Source organism: Pyricularia grisea, assembly GCF_004355905.1.
Source record: "Pyricularia grisea strain NI907 chromosome Unknown Pyricularia_grisea_NI907_Scaffold_2, whole genome shotgun sequence".
NCBI lineage: Eukaryota > Fungi > Ascomycota > Sordariomycetes > Magnaporthales > Pyriculariaceae > Pyricularia > Pyricularia grisea.
The window spans coordinates 4,365,896-4,381,111 of NW_022156717.1; the positions used below are offsets into that span (position 1 = coordinate 4,365,896).

Sequence of the window (15,216 nt, forward strand, 5' to 3'; positions counted from 1 at the left end):
TGGGGTGCAAGAGAAAGGCTCTCTTGTCAGTCTCGTTAAAACTCCATTGCTTGAGCGACACCCTCCTCAGCCGTCTTTCTGGACCTTTCATCCTTCTCCTCCATCTCCTCCTTTATTCGTGCCTCGACCTCCTCCCGAAGCCCCTGGAGATCCGGCGGTATGACCGAATACTGTACACTGGGGGCGTTGTTGACGAATCGCAGTTGCTCCGTGACATGCTGAACGATCTCTTGAAGTCGTTTCTGCGTGTTCCGATTCTGGCGAGGCTCACCAACGACTTGCTGTAGGGTAGGCAGCAGTGTGTCCTGGCGGAATTTGTCGCGCCAGGGCGTGTGAAGGGGTATGACGGGGTCGATCTTGTCGTGACAATCAATGGCAATACTCGTCTCGTATGCCCAGGCACGGGCAACGTTACGGGGAGTATAGCCTCCCCCGCCAAAGAGGATCATGGGGATCCCAAGCTTCTTGCAGAACTCGACGCAAGAGCCATGGCCTTGCACCTGCAGGTTGAAACGACCCAGACGATCTCCGGCAAGGGAGTCGGCGCCGCACTGGAGAGCAATCGCGGTTGGACGGAACTTGGCGACACATTGCCCAATGACGTTTTCGAACAGTGCCGAGTACTGGTCGTCGGTGATGCCGTCGTTGAGCGGAACGTTGATGGCATGATGCGCGCCAGGGTTGAGCTCGTTCTTGGGTCCATTTTCATCCAGTGGACCTGTCCCGGGAAAGAAGTTGACAGGGTCGTACTTGTGGAAAGAGACAGTCATAACGCGGTCGGTAGAATAAAAGGCTTCCTCGACGCCATCGCCGTGGTGGACATCGATATCGATGTACAGAACTCGAGAATGACATCGAAGAAGCTGCAAGATTGCAATGACAATATCATTGATGTAGCAGAACCCCGAAGCCTCGGATCGTTTGGCGTGATGTAGTCCACCGCCCCAGGCGATGGCGATATCCGACTGATTATTGCAGATCTTCCGGGCGGCGTCCAATGATCCGCCGGCAGACATGGAGCAATAGTCATAAAGACCCTCGAATAAGGGGCAGTCGGATCCTCCAAGGTTAAACTTGAGGTCCGGATATGGATTATCGACATCCCTAGGTATCGGCTCTGGTAACACCGTTCCCAGGAATTGAATGTAGTCGCTGGCATGGAACATTGTGAGCTCATCGTATGTTGCCGCTCGGGAAACGTAGTTATCCATGGCAAAATTCATGCCATACGACGAGATGAGAGCTTTTGATAGGGTAAGACGCCAGGGCTTCATCGGATGCGTCTGGCCGAAATGGTGCTTCTCCATTTCGGGGTTCACGTGGAAGGAGACATTATGCCCCTTGGGCCTGGTTATGTTGTAGGCCTCTGCCACCCTCTTGATTTTGTTATAGAAGGCAGCATTGTCGGCGTCGCTGACGACATCTAAAGGGTCCACGTAGTCCTCAACAATTGGTTTGTCGACCTCGACGTCGCGAGGCAGATAGTTTGGCCGCGGTGGTCGATATCTGTATGAGTCTGCATCCATGCTGGCTCGCACGGGGTTGGTAATTCAGGCTAAAGGTGAAAGATAAAATCCCAAAAGCCGCGTTGCTGCGTTGCCTCTCATGCAGCAAAGAGAATTTAAGGTTGAAGATAGCGCGTCGATTGTTGGCTGGTACTTTGGATACGTAAGAACGAGACTGGCAAGCCTACTTTGGCTCACGCAACAAGACCAAGTCGAACCAGAATAAAATCCTCTCTCGGGCTGTCGTGGGTGACGGGTACCAATACAGCAGTCCTGATTCTTCCAACCTTTCAAATGGCGCTGTAGATCAGATGGTTGAAATATGAAAATGATAAAAAAAAAAAAAAAATCCCGGAATATGTTTGAAATTATTTATCTTCAGTCAAGTTGTTCGAAATAACTTCCTCAGAGCTGTTTTTTTGCTGTCGTTGTTGCTCAAATGCAAGTTTCCCAGACGCGCGCGCCGTCTCATCCAATTGGATACTTTGCGAAGCAACAGCCAGCCTTTCACCTACCCACCTCAGACCGTACCCCAGCAAACCCAAGCAAATTCCTAAAGCTTCCACCTCAAAGTGGCCATGTGGGACTCGCGACAATTTGTCATGCATCCGCTCAAGGTCAAGACCCCAAAAAAAAAACTAGACCCTTGCTAGCGGCGGTAGCCTCTGATGGAGTTTACCCCCCACCATCTCTTGGCAGGCAGCAAATTGAATCGAGTCGCGAAATTCTCTACCTACCTAATCAATTTAATTCTGCGTGTCGGTTGGCACTTCGTCATTCACCATCCTGACCCGACGTACCATACCCTACCCTGCCTCATCTGGAGGAGATCCATCTTATCTACGCGATAACTTCTTCATCACTAGCATCCTCCCTCGCAGTTATACCCTTGCGCCTTCGGGGTTTGTATCTTTTTATTGCTACTGCACAAGCACGATACCATTTCGCGCCGACACCAACGAGGCGGAAGCTCCTGTGGTCGTCGAGGTGAGCCGCTCAATTTGTCAAAACGCGTCACGCCCATCAATGTGATAAGAGAAGGGACAAATATTTGGTCAAGAGCCCAGTCACCTTGTCGCGCCTCCCTGTTCACCTCCCAGCCTCCTTCAGCAAGCAAACCCAGCAACGTCCAGTTGACAAATCTTAAGGTACCTACCTACCTTACCTTGATTTGTTTGGTACCTTATTTTTGTTGATTGGTTCGTTCTGGCTACCACATATTGATCGGAAGTCGCCGGTACATTTTTGTCTTTCTTTCTTTCTTTCTTTGTTTTTTCTTTCTTTTTTTTGATATCCCTCTCTGGCTTTCCCGCGCCTCGTCTTGTCCCGTTTGGTTGCCGCTCCCTCTTGCCTCTGACAAGCGCCTGTCGATTCACTTCTTGTCGTCGCGTCTCGTTTCGTTCACACTTCAGATTGTCCCTGCCACGTCGCGCCTGTGAGCCGACGGGAGGTAGTCTGCGCTCCAAAAGCCATCGCTTCAAGGCGTTCTGCCATCTCTCAAACAGACCGAGGCGCGACCTCATGCTATTTGCCCGCTTTGCTACACCGAGTATCGTTGCGTCATATCGCAGGCTATATTATAATACCTTACTCAGCAGGTTCAACGGCTATTAACTACCATGCCTAGAGACGACCTGTCAATCGACTTTGTCAAGAGGATGCCCCAAGGCGAAAGCCTCGACCCCTCCCTGATCTTGGATGACTGGATCAACCGTGTGCAGAACTTGCCCGAGGAAATCCGGTTCATTCAAGATGAAATCTTGGACAAGGACAGGCAGTATAATGACTGCATAAAGATCATTGAGGATCGTGACAGCCGTATCCAGAAATACATCAAGGCTCACGGAAGCCATGCAGAAAACCCTAAGGAGGCTAGCCTTCGTGCCACAATCCGGGAAAACTATGCTATAGCTGATCGAATTGCCGGCGAGAAGGTGGCCCTTTCCGAGAGGATGAAGTTGATCATGGACAAACATGTTCGCGAGCTGGACAAGCAGCTCAAGATTCTCACTGATAGAAACGAACCCGGCTTTACCGACCCTGACGAACTCCCATCCCTCCTTCGCCCGAACGCAAACCCACCACCGTCAACCTCTCGAGTGTCCCTTACCGTCAATACCAACATTCCCCACAGCCAAAGTCAGAACTCGGCTACCACAACGGCCACAGCTCGCGCGGGGAACTCATCTATTCGTACCGCACAAACGCTACACAACTCTGCATCGGCGCCTGCAACGCCAGCAGCTGGCATAATTCTGGGCCGACAAGCACGTGAGGTTTCGGCCGGACCTAGTGGCGGAGTTCCTAAGAGGGGCCCACGCATCAACGGCGGAGCTGGCAGCGCCGCGACACCCACCAGCAATCTGGCTAGACACTCGTCACTGGGACCTGGCACGCCCAAGGGACACACGGCTACTGGCTTGCAGAGAGCAGGTAGCGCCGGACCCAGAGCATCCAGCAAGGGCGCGGCAGCGGCATCGTCTGGACGGAAAGGAACACCGTCTTCTACGGGTGGGCGAAAGAAGACACCGGGGGCCTCTGGCGGCACTACGAAGTCGGGTCTGTCACGGGTGAAGCGCGTAGCAAAGAACTCGCCATCTTCCAACGCCGACTCGGAGCTTTCCGACGACATGTCGGCCAGTGGCGACGAAGTTAGGTCCCGCACTGGTACGCCCAGTGCCCCAACTTCGGTACCTTCCCGAAAGGATGGAGGAGGTCATGGTGAGGGACCAGCATCGGGAGCCACGCTTCTTAAGAAGGAGCGGCACGGTTCGGACGATGATGAGGAGATGGTCGACCTTGAGGACGAGGAAGCTGGCGACGACCGGAAGTACTGCCTGTGCCAAAACGTCAGTTTTGGCAATATGGTGGCCTGTAAGCGAGCTTCTTTCCAAGGTCTTCCCACTAACTTACTTTCAATCATGTTTGCTAATCTGTCTGTCTGGTGCTTGGCACAGGTGATAATCCGGATTGCCCACTTGAGTGGTTTCATTGGTCCTGTGTCGACCTTAAGTCGGAGCCAGCCGGCGCATGGTTTTGCCCCCGTTGCAGGGAGGACCCCAAGGTTCTCGCCAAGGCTGGGAACAAGAAGAGATAGCGTCTCTCTGGCCCGCTTGTTGCAGATCCAAATGCTGCCGGTGGCCATGATAGCTGCTTGGCCACCAACCTGAATAAAAACAAGTTCCCAGTTGAGGGCGCGTCGGCAGAGCCACATTCTATGCCTATAGACGGACATGCCAACTCACAGCGAACGGGCGGCCCTGATGTCGTTAAGGCGCTTCGCCATGGTGCCCCGCCTCCCCCGCGCTCCCACTCCCGTAAGCGCAACGCTGGACTCCCCAAACGGTATCGAGATTGATTGTCTAAAATTATTTGTTCATGTCTTAGGGTTTCTGGAGACTGTAACTATAGAGCTCAGTAACGAGGCTCACAGCGCAACCTAGGAAGGCCACGGTCTGTTGCCAAATCCGGGCAACTTGTTTTCAAAGCTGACATGGGACAGCAACTATTCTCACGTATTGTTTGGTGTCGCTTCGTCTTCGGTCTTGTAAGTTTTGGTTCTTATATTTCGTTGGTCAAAACGTAATCACTTCAAGGATTAGTTATGAGATTGAAAGACATAAGCGCGCAGAAACAAGATCGTACTTTCTCGGCACTCCCTGACCTTGAGCGCGCCGAAACTCTGGATGGGGGGTGAAAACATGCAGGGAGTAGAATACGAGCCGTGATAATTAATTCGCTTTTTTCTACTTTTTTTCCACTATTACGCCTTGTCTCTGGACGAAATGCCCGGGTACATAAAAACATGCTATTATATTGCCCTTGCTTGCATGGTGGCCTCTTTCAGCCCAAGGGGGTAGTCGATCATCAAAAACAGAATTCATTAAGTTACTAGCTGAGAGATGGCATGCACCATTGTCCGCCACGCAATAATGGCTCAGTGCTCCAAGAGCCTCAAGCTACCCTGCACGACCACGTTTTCCAAGATGGATCCCGGCGGGATGTCGATGGTCTGGCCCTCGGTAGCGACGATGATGACTGTACCTTTGAAGGTGACACCACGGCCCAGGTTGACAGCGCCGGTGATGGTCAAGTGGTCCAGCTCGATCATCTTGGGGATAGAGGAGATGCGTTTCTGGAAGTCCGAGACCTTCTTGAAGTCGGTTCCTAGCTTGATGAGCGGGGCATCGCCGAAGCGAGCGGCGCTCATTTGCAGCTGGCCGTGCTTGACCGTGTAGAGATCAGACTTGACAAGCATCAGGTCAGAGCAAGTCTTGACGGGCAAGAAGCGGCGACGGGGCACGTTGACACCGTGAGCGTTGTTGAAGTGACGGATGGCGGCACCGACAGCGGTCTCGAGCTGGATAATGGAAATGTCCGACTCGCCCTTCTTGTCACCAGGAATGGTCTTGCCGTTGGGAATGATCTCCATCTCCAGCTCGTGGTTCTCGACGACGCGCTTGATAGCCTGCACGTTCATCCAGATGTTGTTGGTGTTGAAGTACCTAAACTTCTTGATAGACTTGAACTCGTTGACGTGCTCCTTGGGGACCTGGGCGATTTCGAGAAGGCGGACCTTGCCCTCGTAGTCGATGATTGTACCACCCTTGACATCGGCCTTGGTCTTGTTGGTAAGCTCCATGATGTACTCGGCACCAGTCTCAACCATGTGCTGAAGGATGCGGAGGTCGACAACGGCACCCAAGTTGTCAACGTTAGACAAGAAGATGTACTCGATACCGCGCTCAATGAGCTTGTCGAGAACTCCGGAGTTGTAGAGCGACTCAAAAACGTCACCGTGGCCGGGAGGGTACCAGGCGTCGATGTTGGAATCGTAGCTCTTGGGGACGGGTAGGAGAGAATCCTTGAGGATACGAGGATATCTTGACTGGTTAAACGTCATGATATCAACGTTGTGTCCCTCGTACTTCTTGATGATGGAGGCGGTGTCCTCGTCAGTGTTGAACGAGTTCATCAGGATGAACGGAACGTTGGTGCCGTAGGTGCGGTTCAGGTGCTCGACCTGGCGGACTGAGAGGTCGAGGAAGGACATGCCATCTCGGACCTCAATGACCGACTTGGGTCCGACACAACCCATCGAGGTACCAAGACCACCGTTCAGCTTCAGGACTGCGAGCTTGCTCAGGAACTCGACAGACTCCGAGTTTGCCAGGTCATCGTAGTCAACAACCTGACCTTGTGCAGGTGGTGCGATACGGTCCCAGTCGCTATTTCGGAGGAAGAAGAAGACACAAGTTAGTTATAAATACGAAGAGAAGGTGGAGGTTTCGGTGGGTGATGGAAACCTGGTACTTACACTGTGGAGCCCTTGGCTTTGTCGTTAACAAAGCGGCGGAAGAGCGCGAAGAAGTTGTCCATCTCGGTCTCAAACAGCTGTGGTGTGACAATCTTGATTAGCACATACATCTTGGCGCAGACAGCATTTGGTATAAAATACCTTCTTTTGCTTTTCGTCAGTGACTGTCTCCGCGAGCGCAGTCAGCGCGTTGCGCATTTGGGCAGCAGCGATGTTTGTGGAGGCATTCTCGAAAGCCTGCATGTAATAAGATTTGGGTTAGCACTACCAAGTTCAAAAAATGACTATGAAGTGATAGAATATGCGTTATCGACTCTTCCCCACGATACCAAGCCTAGCTCAGTAGAACACACCGACCCTTCTGTGCGGTCATTATGGTTTGTGTATCCTGGTCGGTCTTTATTCGACCACATGTGTATATGACTGCCTAATGGGGATTTGAGGCAGAAGAATGGCATTGTGGAAGATACACAGTAGAATCCCAAGCTTTCATCCAGAAGCAACCGAATAATTTGGGTCACTCGACATGGAGAAACTTGGGATCATCTTGCAGAGGTGTCATAGTATACAGATAGCTAATACAAGCTGCTTGTACATACCATGTGAGACTGAGTCTTGCCATGGTGGCGGGGAGCAAACTCGGAATCGCCCTTTGTCTCAGCAGACTCGGGCTTGAGGTGGGAGGGCAGGGCGCTCTTGACCGCCTTCGCGACGTTGGACGCCATCTTGTGTATGTTTTCGTAGAGGATTTAAGAAACGGGTTTAAGATGAATACTGCGAAGGTGTTGTCTATGATACGGCGATTGGAAATCTAATGATCTTATTCAGAGCAGTTCGGTGGTTTCTTAGCTGCTCGTCGTCGGTTTATGATCGAGGCTAAACCTGGGAACAACAAACATCAATCAATTAGCTTTGTCAGACCTTTGTAGGAGGAATTGTTGACGTAATGTAGCAGCAAACGATAGAGCTCCAAGAGGTCGAGGCGGGGCTTTTTTTTTTTTTTTTTATGGCCTTACAGCGGCACGTCAAAGGCTGGGCAACCTCGATCATCAGACGTCAAGCTTACCTTTATCTCGAAACCTGATGCAGGAGTGACTGATGCGACCACAGGATGAGAAACTTGATCTGGCTAAGAGACAAGTCGAGACTCTTTAAAAGTGCGTACTGTTGCAAGCTGGCAGGTTGCACCTACCAAGTAACCTACCCTAATAGATTGCTTTCATCCAGCACCGCTGGTGCTCCTCTCGTCTCCTGGCGAGAGCCCCGCCATTGCCAGGATTATGGACAAAGGTGGAGTAGAAATAGCCAGGGTCGGGCCTGTTCTCGTTTATTCGTAGTGGTCTCCCGACTGTTGAGATGCAACATGAGGAATCTTATGCGCATTGCGGGTTTTTCTCGTGACGGGGATTTTTTCAAAAAATCATCCCATCTTGTACCAAGCTTGAATTACAAGAGAGGGATACAAACAAAAATGCAGAATGACAAAGAAAAACAATGATGATACCCATAAATCTTTAGCAGCTTCTTCCAGACTAAAGATCTCTTTTTAAGCTAAAACATATTCCGTCTGCAAACTAATTAAATCTTTTGATTGCTCTGGATTGTTCTAGTCAACCCCTACTGTTCTTCCATTTATCTACGACACAACAAAAAAACACAACTCACTAACTTAATGCATCTCGATTCAATTGCATATCACCATACAAAAGGAGGCGGAGTGGATCGAGTTACTAGTTCAACCCCTGCCAGCGAGCGGGTGCTCCAGACTAAGTAAATAGGGGACCATTTGATTTGCTGGATCCCAGGTCCAACCGCCCAACGCAATTCAACAGCAAGCGCCGCCATTCGGGCCACTTTGGTGCGCCCACCCTGAGGATCACGACGTTGGCCGGCAACCAGGGATTTTCTCTTTTTTTTTTTTTTTTTTTTTTTTTTTACTTTTTCCTGCTCACACACAGACTCCTTGACACACACTCTCTCTTTTTCTCTATCTACGGATAAGCCCCTTTTTTGCTTTTTACCATTGGTCACCCCCTTTTAGCCTCGTCGGTGTTGCGGCCACCATCCCGCCCGTTCAACGTCGTGCAGTACCTTGACGGTCAACCAGTCCCACCAAATCAGATTTCGGTACCCTGCACACGTGTCTTGCGGTTGCGGTCCGGCAGTCCAACTTGCCTCGCCTGTGGTTGCTGAGGTGCTACGAAAAGCTTCCAGACTCGGTCAGACTTGTTCGGACCATGGTTGGATCCAGCCCGTGTACACAATAGCAACATAGTACAGCAGAGCAAAACATCACGGGCACATTTTCTGTCTCCAACTCTAGTGGATAGAGACATAATCTGCACAAGTTAGTGGTGTTTCCTTCGCTTCGTGGCAGACCCCTTTTCATCCTTCCTGCCCTGTGCAGAGCCCCCAGAGGACTAGAAAAAATGAGTAGTGGCGGGATGCCATATTGGAACGTCAATGTTCCAGAGGACCAAAGGTCTGTGGAATGTCCCGAATTTCTCATTTCCTTATCGGACAAAGACCGCACCATCATAAACACCCCAGACGCCGATTACCGAGCAGATTCTTGGGAGCAGGTCAAGAAGAAAGTTTCCACCAATAGGCTTGACCTCTTTCGCCGAAAGCCATCTGATCTGCGCCGGTATCTTGAGTACACATGGAGGTTGAGGCGGGATCATGGGAGCGTTATGCACTTCATATTGACACAGAGGCTCCATTGGGAAATTCCCATCAAACCCACGAGTGTGATCCCTTTCGAAAACCCTACCGACTACAAAATACTCCGCAATGACTGGCCTTATGGTATCGACGAAAGGATTGTACACCTCGTAGTGTGGACTCGCTTCGAACTCACAGAAGATCCTGCAACTGGAGATTTGACGGACGAATCCAGGAAGGAGATTGATCAGTTTGTGAACAACACCTTCTCCCAACATGTGCCTCCGGACCAGGTAAGATGAAAACAAAAATTACCTCCATGATGCACAATGTCCATCTGGATACCCCTGACCATGCTCTGTATTGATCTGGATATTGATCATCTTGTGATTTTCTTTGACGCGGCAGTATATCTGGTTCAAGAATTGGAGGTCTCTCAAATCAGTTCAAGCTGTTGAACACTTTCATGTGATGCTCTTTGAACCCGACCCTAGCTTCATAAGCCACATTACCAACGGAGATATTCCTCTTTGTGAGAAAGTCCAATCGCAATCTTGCAGGATATTCGGCCAAGATAGCAGTTAGCGATAGACATCCATAGCTTTCCCCATGGCCCTCATTAAATTTGTAGTTATTTGCTTCCGCCTCTAATCTCAACGCAGGGAGCTTCTGCGAACGGAACGGCCGTGGGCTTCTCCATGCGTATCTTGATTTGCCAACCAGAGGGGCCAGAGTATGTTTGCTCGGGCTGAGGTCTGAAAGCAGTCGTGATCCTGTCTACCAAATGGGCACCCAACGCCTCCAGTGTCTCGAATGAGGTGCCTTCTACTGTCTGTGAAGATAAGTCAGCATGGGGACGTAAAATAAATAAATAAAAAAAACCTGCTGAGCATCAGACTTTACCTTGACCACGAGGGCTTCGAGAGCTACATAGGCGTCGGGCGCGTGATCGAACTTGTCAATCTCAACATCGAAAGCCACAATCTGTTTCGCAAGCCTCTCGTTGGAGTTGACACCAATCAGAGTGGGTATCCGGAGGTCATGTAGGCGTAGGGAGACGCCAAACATGGTTGATTTAATTGGGCCGGCCTCACTGCTGTCGGCATCGTCATCAAAGAAAGAAAGGGCAGTAAGGCTCACGCCGCTGCCTAGGAGCGATGCTTTGGGCAGAGTAACCGTAACGGCCATGGTTCGTATTTTTGAAATATCCAAGACCACCTTGTCGTGCCGGGCAGAAGAATCTGGCCGGGTTCCATTGACAGCCACACCCGCCAGGCTCGACCAGATCGTCTCCAGCACACCTCTCAGAGTGTTCCCGCCCTCGCTCTGACCCGCCGGCTTCTGGTACCTATCCAGGCTGGCGAGAACGGCCTTGCTCAGGATGCCATAGTGCACCGTGTCGCCGGCGACCTTGTCCGAGGCCGAGGAGTCGCCGAACGAGTCCCTCAGCGATATCTCGGCAGAGACGAGGAGCGGCTGCGGCTTGCCGTCACGACCCCACGCGTCCTGGGCGGCGTGCACCGTCGACTGGAGGTTGCGCACCCGCACCACGGCAAAAGGCTCGCCCGCGGCCGTGCGGACCTGCCAGGTGCTGCGGATGCGCTGCTGGGCAGGGGATGGGGCGGCCATTTTCGTATCGATCGGATCGGTAATTATTCTTGGATACGAATAGGTATTTCAGAGGGAGGGATGATATGGGGGGGAGGGATGTGGGGTCTGGGTTTGAATCGAAGGTTTAATTTCGAGACCAGGGCAGGTGCTTGTTTGTTTGTGTGTTTGGTTTTGTTTGGGGCTGTCAAAACTTTGAACCGTTGTTACTTTGGAGGTGGTACAAGATTGTCATTGTCTTAAATTACGCATAGCTTCCGTCTAAATCAATCAACTACAATGTATGTGCTGTGTTTCCCCCCTTCAACTTTGTGGGTTATTGGATTTCCATCCGAGTTTAGGTAGCCTGAACCCAGTGTCAAGAGCAAGTAGTCTGTCTAGTCGGGTTTATAATCTTCAAAGGATATATCTCAAGGCAATTGAACCCAATCGTTTTTAAGATGAACTTATTATTCTGCTCGCCACCAGCAGCGTCTACCCAGGTAATTGCCTTACCGACCTTGTGTCGTGCAAATTGTGATAGACGATGTACCATATTGTCGATTGACGTTGGTACTTGCCCCACCACGCCCACGGAATTCGGGTTGACTTATCTCTCCGCATGTTGATTAGTCTAGAGTTAACCCTATACCAGCCAGCCCAGTAGTATGCTTGATACACCCGTTCCTTGTGTTACTCACTTAGGTACAGGATGAATGGTCCCTACGTAAAATGTTGGTATGTTGGTAAAAGATTGTTTATTTGTCATTATACTTTGCTTACCATGGTAGTATAGTGGGACGATTGTTGATGAACCAACGCCGAACGTATGATGGCGAGTCCACTCATGGCATACTCTCAATCAATTCCTGGCTGTTTCTTTTATATGGCATTGTTTCACCGATGCAAGAAATTATCGCAAATCTAAAGTCTCCGAGCTGATGTTTACTATCAAAACATCGTTCCTCTGATACAATAACTATTATGTTCATCTCTTACTTCAAATGCCATTTATCTTGACCTCTTCCTATAGGCATGCGAAATCTTCTGGCTTTCTAGTGTGTATAGACTAGTAGCGTTTTTGATAGAACAAGCTGTGGAGATAACATCCCGCTTTTTGACTGCTGATCCTGGGTTTTCTCTCTTCCGGCATCAAGCTTCACGTCGCAGTTGATATAGAGCAAGTTCCACTTCCTGCTCCATGAAAGAAGTCGGTGAGCATGAAAATCTGCAAGGTGACTGATTATCTTTAGCCAACAGCATTATCTCTTCCGGGAAAGGGTTTCGCTTAAACGAGACAAAATGGACTTTGTTGCTCGTAAAAAATAATAAAATAAAATAAAATACGCACGGCGGGTCGGGCGTAACGCCAGCTTCACCAGCAGCTGCTGGGTGGAGCAAAGGCCCATTCAGACAACGAAGCGGTATGCTTCAAATGCATTCCAACATGCACCAACGCAAGGCCACGAGGAACCCCCCAAAGAAACCCGTGCATACCACATGACCCTCGCAGCAGAGACACATGTTGATGATTCCAGTCTGAACTAAATCCCTAACATAACTGTATCGTGAGGCGAGAGGTTTCTTATTCCATTCCATGCTCGTATACTCTTATTCTGTTTTTTTTCTTCTTTAGATCGTTATTAAAGATAGGGTATAATCATCAAAAAAAAAAACGCAAAAAGTCTTCAGTTTTCATAAAAGAAATAAAACCGCACGCTTTCAAAGGGGAATCAAAAAGGACCCATCATCACACCTGTAACCTGCCATACCATAACGCGGAGTCAGGCAAGTCCATGTCCAGACCGCCGTGATGATTCGCTGATACTCTGTAATCAGTTTCTCCACGTCTTTCTGCGTGTTGGGGCCGTACTCTGTGGCCATGGTACGCATCCGACGCGACGATTCATCAAAGTTTTGTCCGCACTTGATGAGCTCCCCTGACAGAGAGTTGATGACCGATTCGAGGTTATTGCCAGTCTCTGCCATTGTGAGAACGACAAGATTCATGAGAGTGTCGTCCCTGATCTCCTTCTTCAGTGACAGAATATCATTGACACTTTGTATAAAGAACATTAGCTGTTGGGCCTGAAACGGTATGCAGACGAGTAACCCATTTCTTAAACCTACTATATGGTGTTTTTGTTGGCTTCAAGCCGCAAGATGGGTTCTTCAGCCCGAAGTATCTCGGGCGGAATGTGTCCACGTACAAACGCGCTGTATCAAACGCCGTACACGTTAGCTTTAGATATTGTTCCATGGTGTTGAGGCCCTGTATTCGCATCATGGTTATCATAACGAAGGCTTACCAGGCAAGATCACACATAGCGTCCACAGCAGTGGTACCTAGTCTCCATTCATAGAAGTCGGCGACCCTAGGCAGCTCGCCCGACAGACGATTTGCCTGCTCTGGGCCGGTCGCCTCAATGAAGTACTCCAGGGAGCCATAAAATGCCTTCCTCTGGGTTTTGTCGAGAAGCTTTCGAAAATGAAGAGCAACCTCGGCGAAGAGGGTAGACACAACGTGAGGGCACGCTGGTTCACTACCTCCGGTCACAGAGAGACCGAGGTGGAAGTGTATGAACTCGAGTGTTCGCCGACGGTATTTGCTGGCAAGCTCGTAGCTCGAAGCATAGCTGGTGACCCCTGGAATGATCTGGGCGTCTATGGTGTCGTCAAACAAAAACATCCACAGGCAGAAGACGGCGATGGTCTTTAGTACCTCCCAATCAGCCTCAGGGACCCAGCTTGATGCAAACAAAGCAAAGTCGGACCTGGCAAACAGTGTTTAGTAAAGCCCAACAGACCCCATACAATGATGTTGTGGTCACGTCTAGGGAGGTACATACTTCTTGAGCTTTGCTAGGCGAATTGGATCACTAACAACCCGCTCAAGCGTGCCCTCCACCACGGGTATTAGTTTTCGGTACATGGGGTTCACGGCATGGTTCCACTTCTCAAAGATGGGCCGCCAGTCGGGAACCCTCATGACTTGGCCCCTGAGTGATGAAGCCATGGTTGTTGCTGTCAAGGCTGAAAGAGAAATAAAAAAAAGAGAGAGAGAGAGAGAGTGGGGAGGAAGGATGAGATGGGGGGTTTTCGTCCGTAGTCTGAGCAATGGGCGATGCGAAGCTTAAAAGACAAAGAAAAAAAAAAGTACGGTGTAGGTATGGAGAATGCCTCCGTATCTTGCCAAGAGGGACGGAATGTGGATTTGTTATGCAGTTCGTCCGTTGGTCAGGAATGTCAGTACAGGGACGAGTTCTAAACACGCATTGTAAGTTAATATAGAAATAGATTGTCTAAGACGATTAGACAGTCAGTCAGTCGCCTTTGGGCATGGATCCTGTGGGCCATATCGTACCAGAATAAAAATTGGAAACATGCGGTTTGGAGGATTTGCATGGGGGTCTCTATCAGCGTGAACAAATGACAGTAAACTCCTGAAGGAAAGCTGAGTTTATGGATCCATAGGCCGGTAAGGAGAATGAGCGTCAATGCAACAAACAGCCATCAACTGGGGGGTCTGTGCTAATAAAGGCGGACGGACTATCTGAAGACATTAGTCGGTCGCTCGGGTCCCCCCGAAGCCCGGGGACCCTGCCCCAAAACTAGCCCATGTGGTGCCGGAAGATTTGGGCTGACCAAAGAAAAAGAAAGATAAATCCTTATTCTATGAGCATCACATAATGAGCTCTCGGCAACAGCAGCGAATGGTTATTCAAAGGGCTGAAAGTTACGCCACTGTAATCCATCCAAGTTGACTGCCGATGATCTCATGCCTGGGGGCTGAGGCATGATAGTGCCTGTCAGATGAATCATGGGCCATAATACTATGACAGCGGACACTAAAAAGAGAGACAAAATGACATATGAAGCAGGTAAAAACACCGCAGATACATCAAGAAGAAACCGCAACTTGATCCAATCGGTGTGTTGATAACAGATCGGGGGGGACAAAAAAACCAGAGAATTATGTGGTGGCGCGAGTGGACCTTTGCCCGCCGTAGCATATCATGGTAACTTCGGGTCTGCAGCGCGTGGAGAGCATTGACGCCAGGACCTGAGGTTAACGATTTGTCGGAACTTGCGGAGTTGGACGACCCTAGACAGGGAACACCTAGTAACGGCCGGCCTGGCGTC

The 15,216-nt window shown here is 50.1% G+C and overlaps 7 protein-coding genes across 7 annotated transcripts; 2 read left to right on the forward strand and 5 right to left on the reverse strand.

Annotated features, from left to right (window-relative positions):
* Positions 1-35: 35 nt before the first annotated feature.
* PgNI_03860 (uncharacterized protein) lies at positions 36-1,526 on the reverse strand (the record flags this gene model as incomplete). The annotated part of the gene is made up of 1 exon (XM_031123913.1): positions 36-1,526. One exon carries the CDS (start codon positions 1,524-1,526, stop codon positions 36-38), a length of 1,491 nt encoding a protein of 496 aa, XP_030984067.1.
* A 673-nt stretch (positions 1,527-2,199) lies between these two features.
* Positions 2,200-8,039, reverse strand: PgNI_03861 (uncharacterized protein). The gene is made up of 7 exons (XM_031123914.1): positions 7,889-8,039; positions 7,422-7,704; positions 6,964-7,059; positions 6,823-6,899; positions 4,893-6,733; positions 4,461-4,822; positions 2,200-4,377 (listed from the first exon to the last, which is right to left on the reverse strand). Exons 2-5 carry the CDS (start codon positions 7,545-7,547, stop codon positions 5,443-5,445), a joined length of 1,590 nt encoding a protein of 529 aa, XP_030984068.1. The 5' UTR covers positions 7,548-7,704; positions 7,889-8,039; the 3' UTR covers positions 2,200-4,377; positions 4,461-4,822; positions 4,893-5,442.
* Positions 3,125-4,948, forward strand: PgNI_03862 (uncharacterized protein; the record flags this gene model as incomplete). The annotated part of the gene is made up of 3 exons (XM_031123915.1): positions 3,125-4,379; positions 4,628-4,822; positions 4,893-4,948. The coding sequence occupies 3 exons, from the start codon at positions 3,125-3,127 to the stop codon at positions 4,946-4,948; spliced, it is 1,506 nt and encodes a 501-aa protein (XP_030984069.1).
* Positions 8,040-8,818: 779 nt separating the features above from the next.
* On the reverse strand, positions 8,819-11,115 carry PgNI_03863 (uncharacterized protein; the record flags this gene model as incomplete). The annotated part of the gene is made up of 2 exons (XM_031123916.1): positions 8,819-10,318; positions 10,390-11,115. The coding sequence occupies 2 exons, from the start codon at positions 11,113-11,115 to the stop codon at positions 10,118-10,120; spliced, it is 927 nt and encodes a 308-aa protein (XP_030984070.1). The 3' UTR covers positions 8,819-10,117.
* PgNI_03864 (uncharacterized protein) lies at positions 9,252-10,071 on the forward strand (the record flags this gene model as incomplete). Its single annotated transcript, XM_031123917.1, has 2 exons — positions 9,252-9,779; positions 9,895-10,071. 2 exons carry the CDS (start codon positions 9,252-9,254, stop codon positions 10,069-10,071), a joined length of 705 nt encoding a protein of 234 aa, XP_030985521.1.
* A 1,110-nt stretch (positions 11,116-12,225) lies between the features above and the next one.
* On the reverse strand, positions 12,226-12,482 carry PgNI_03865 (uncharacterized protein; the record flags this gene model as incomplete). The annotated part of the gene is made up of 2 exons (XM_031123918.1): positions 12,226-12,380; positions 12,425-12,482. The coding sequence occupies 2 exons, from the start codon at positions 12,480-12,482 to the stop codon at positions 12,226-12,228; spliced, it is 213 nt and encodes a 70-aa protein (XP_030985522.1).
* Positions 12,483-12,559: 77 nt separating this feature from the next.
* On the reverse strand, positions 12,560-14,089 carry PgNI_03866 (uncharacterized protein; the record flags this gene model as incomplete). The annotated part of the gene is made up of 4 exons (XM_031123919.1): positions 12,560-13,132; positions 13,204-13,290; positions 13,383-13,847; positions 13,923-14,089. 4 exons carry the CDS (start codon positions 14,087-14,089, stop codon positions 12,796-12,798), a joined length of 1,056 nt encoding a protein of 351 aa, XP_030984065.1. The 3' UTR covers positions 12,560-12,795.
* Positions 14,090-15,216: the final 1,127 nt, after the last annotated feature.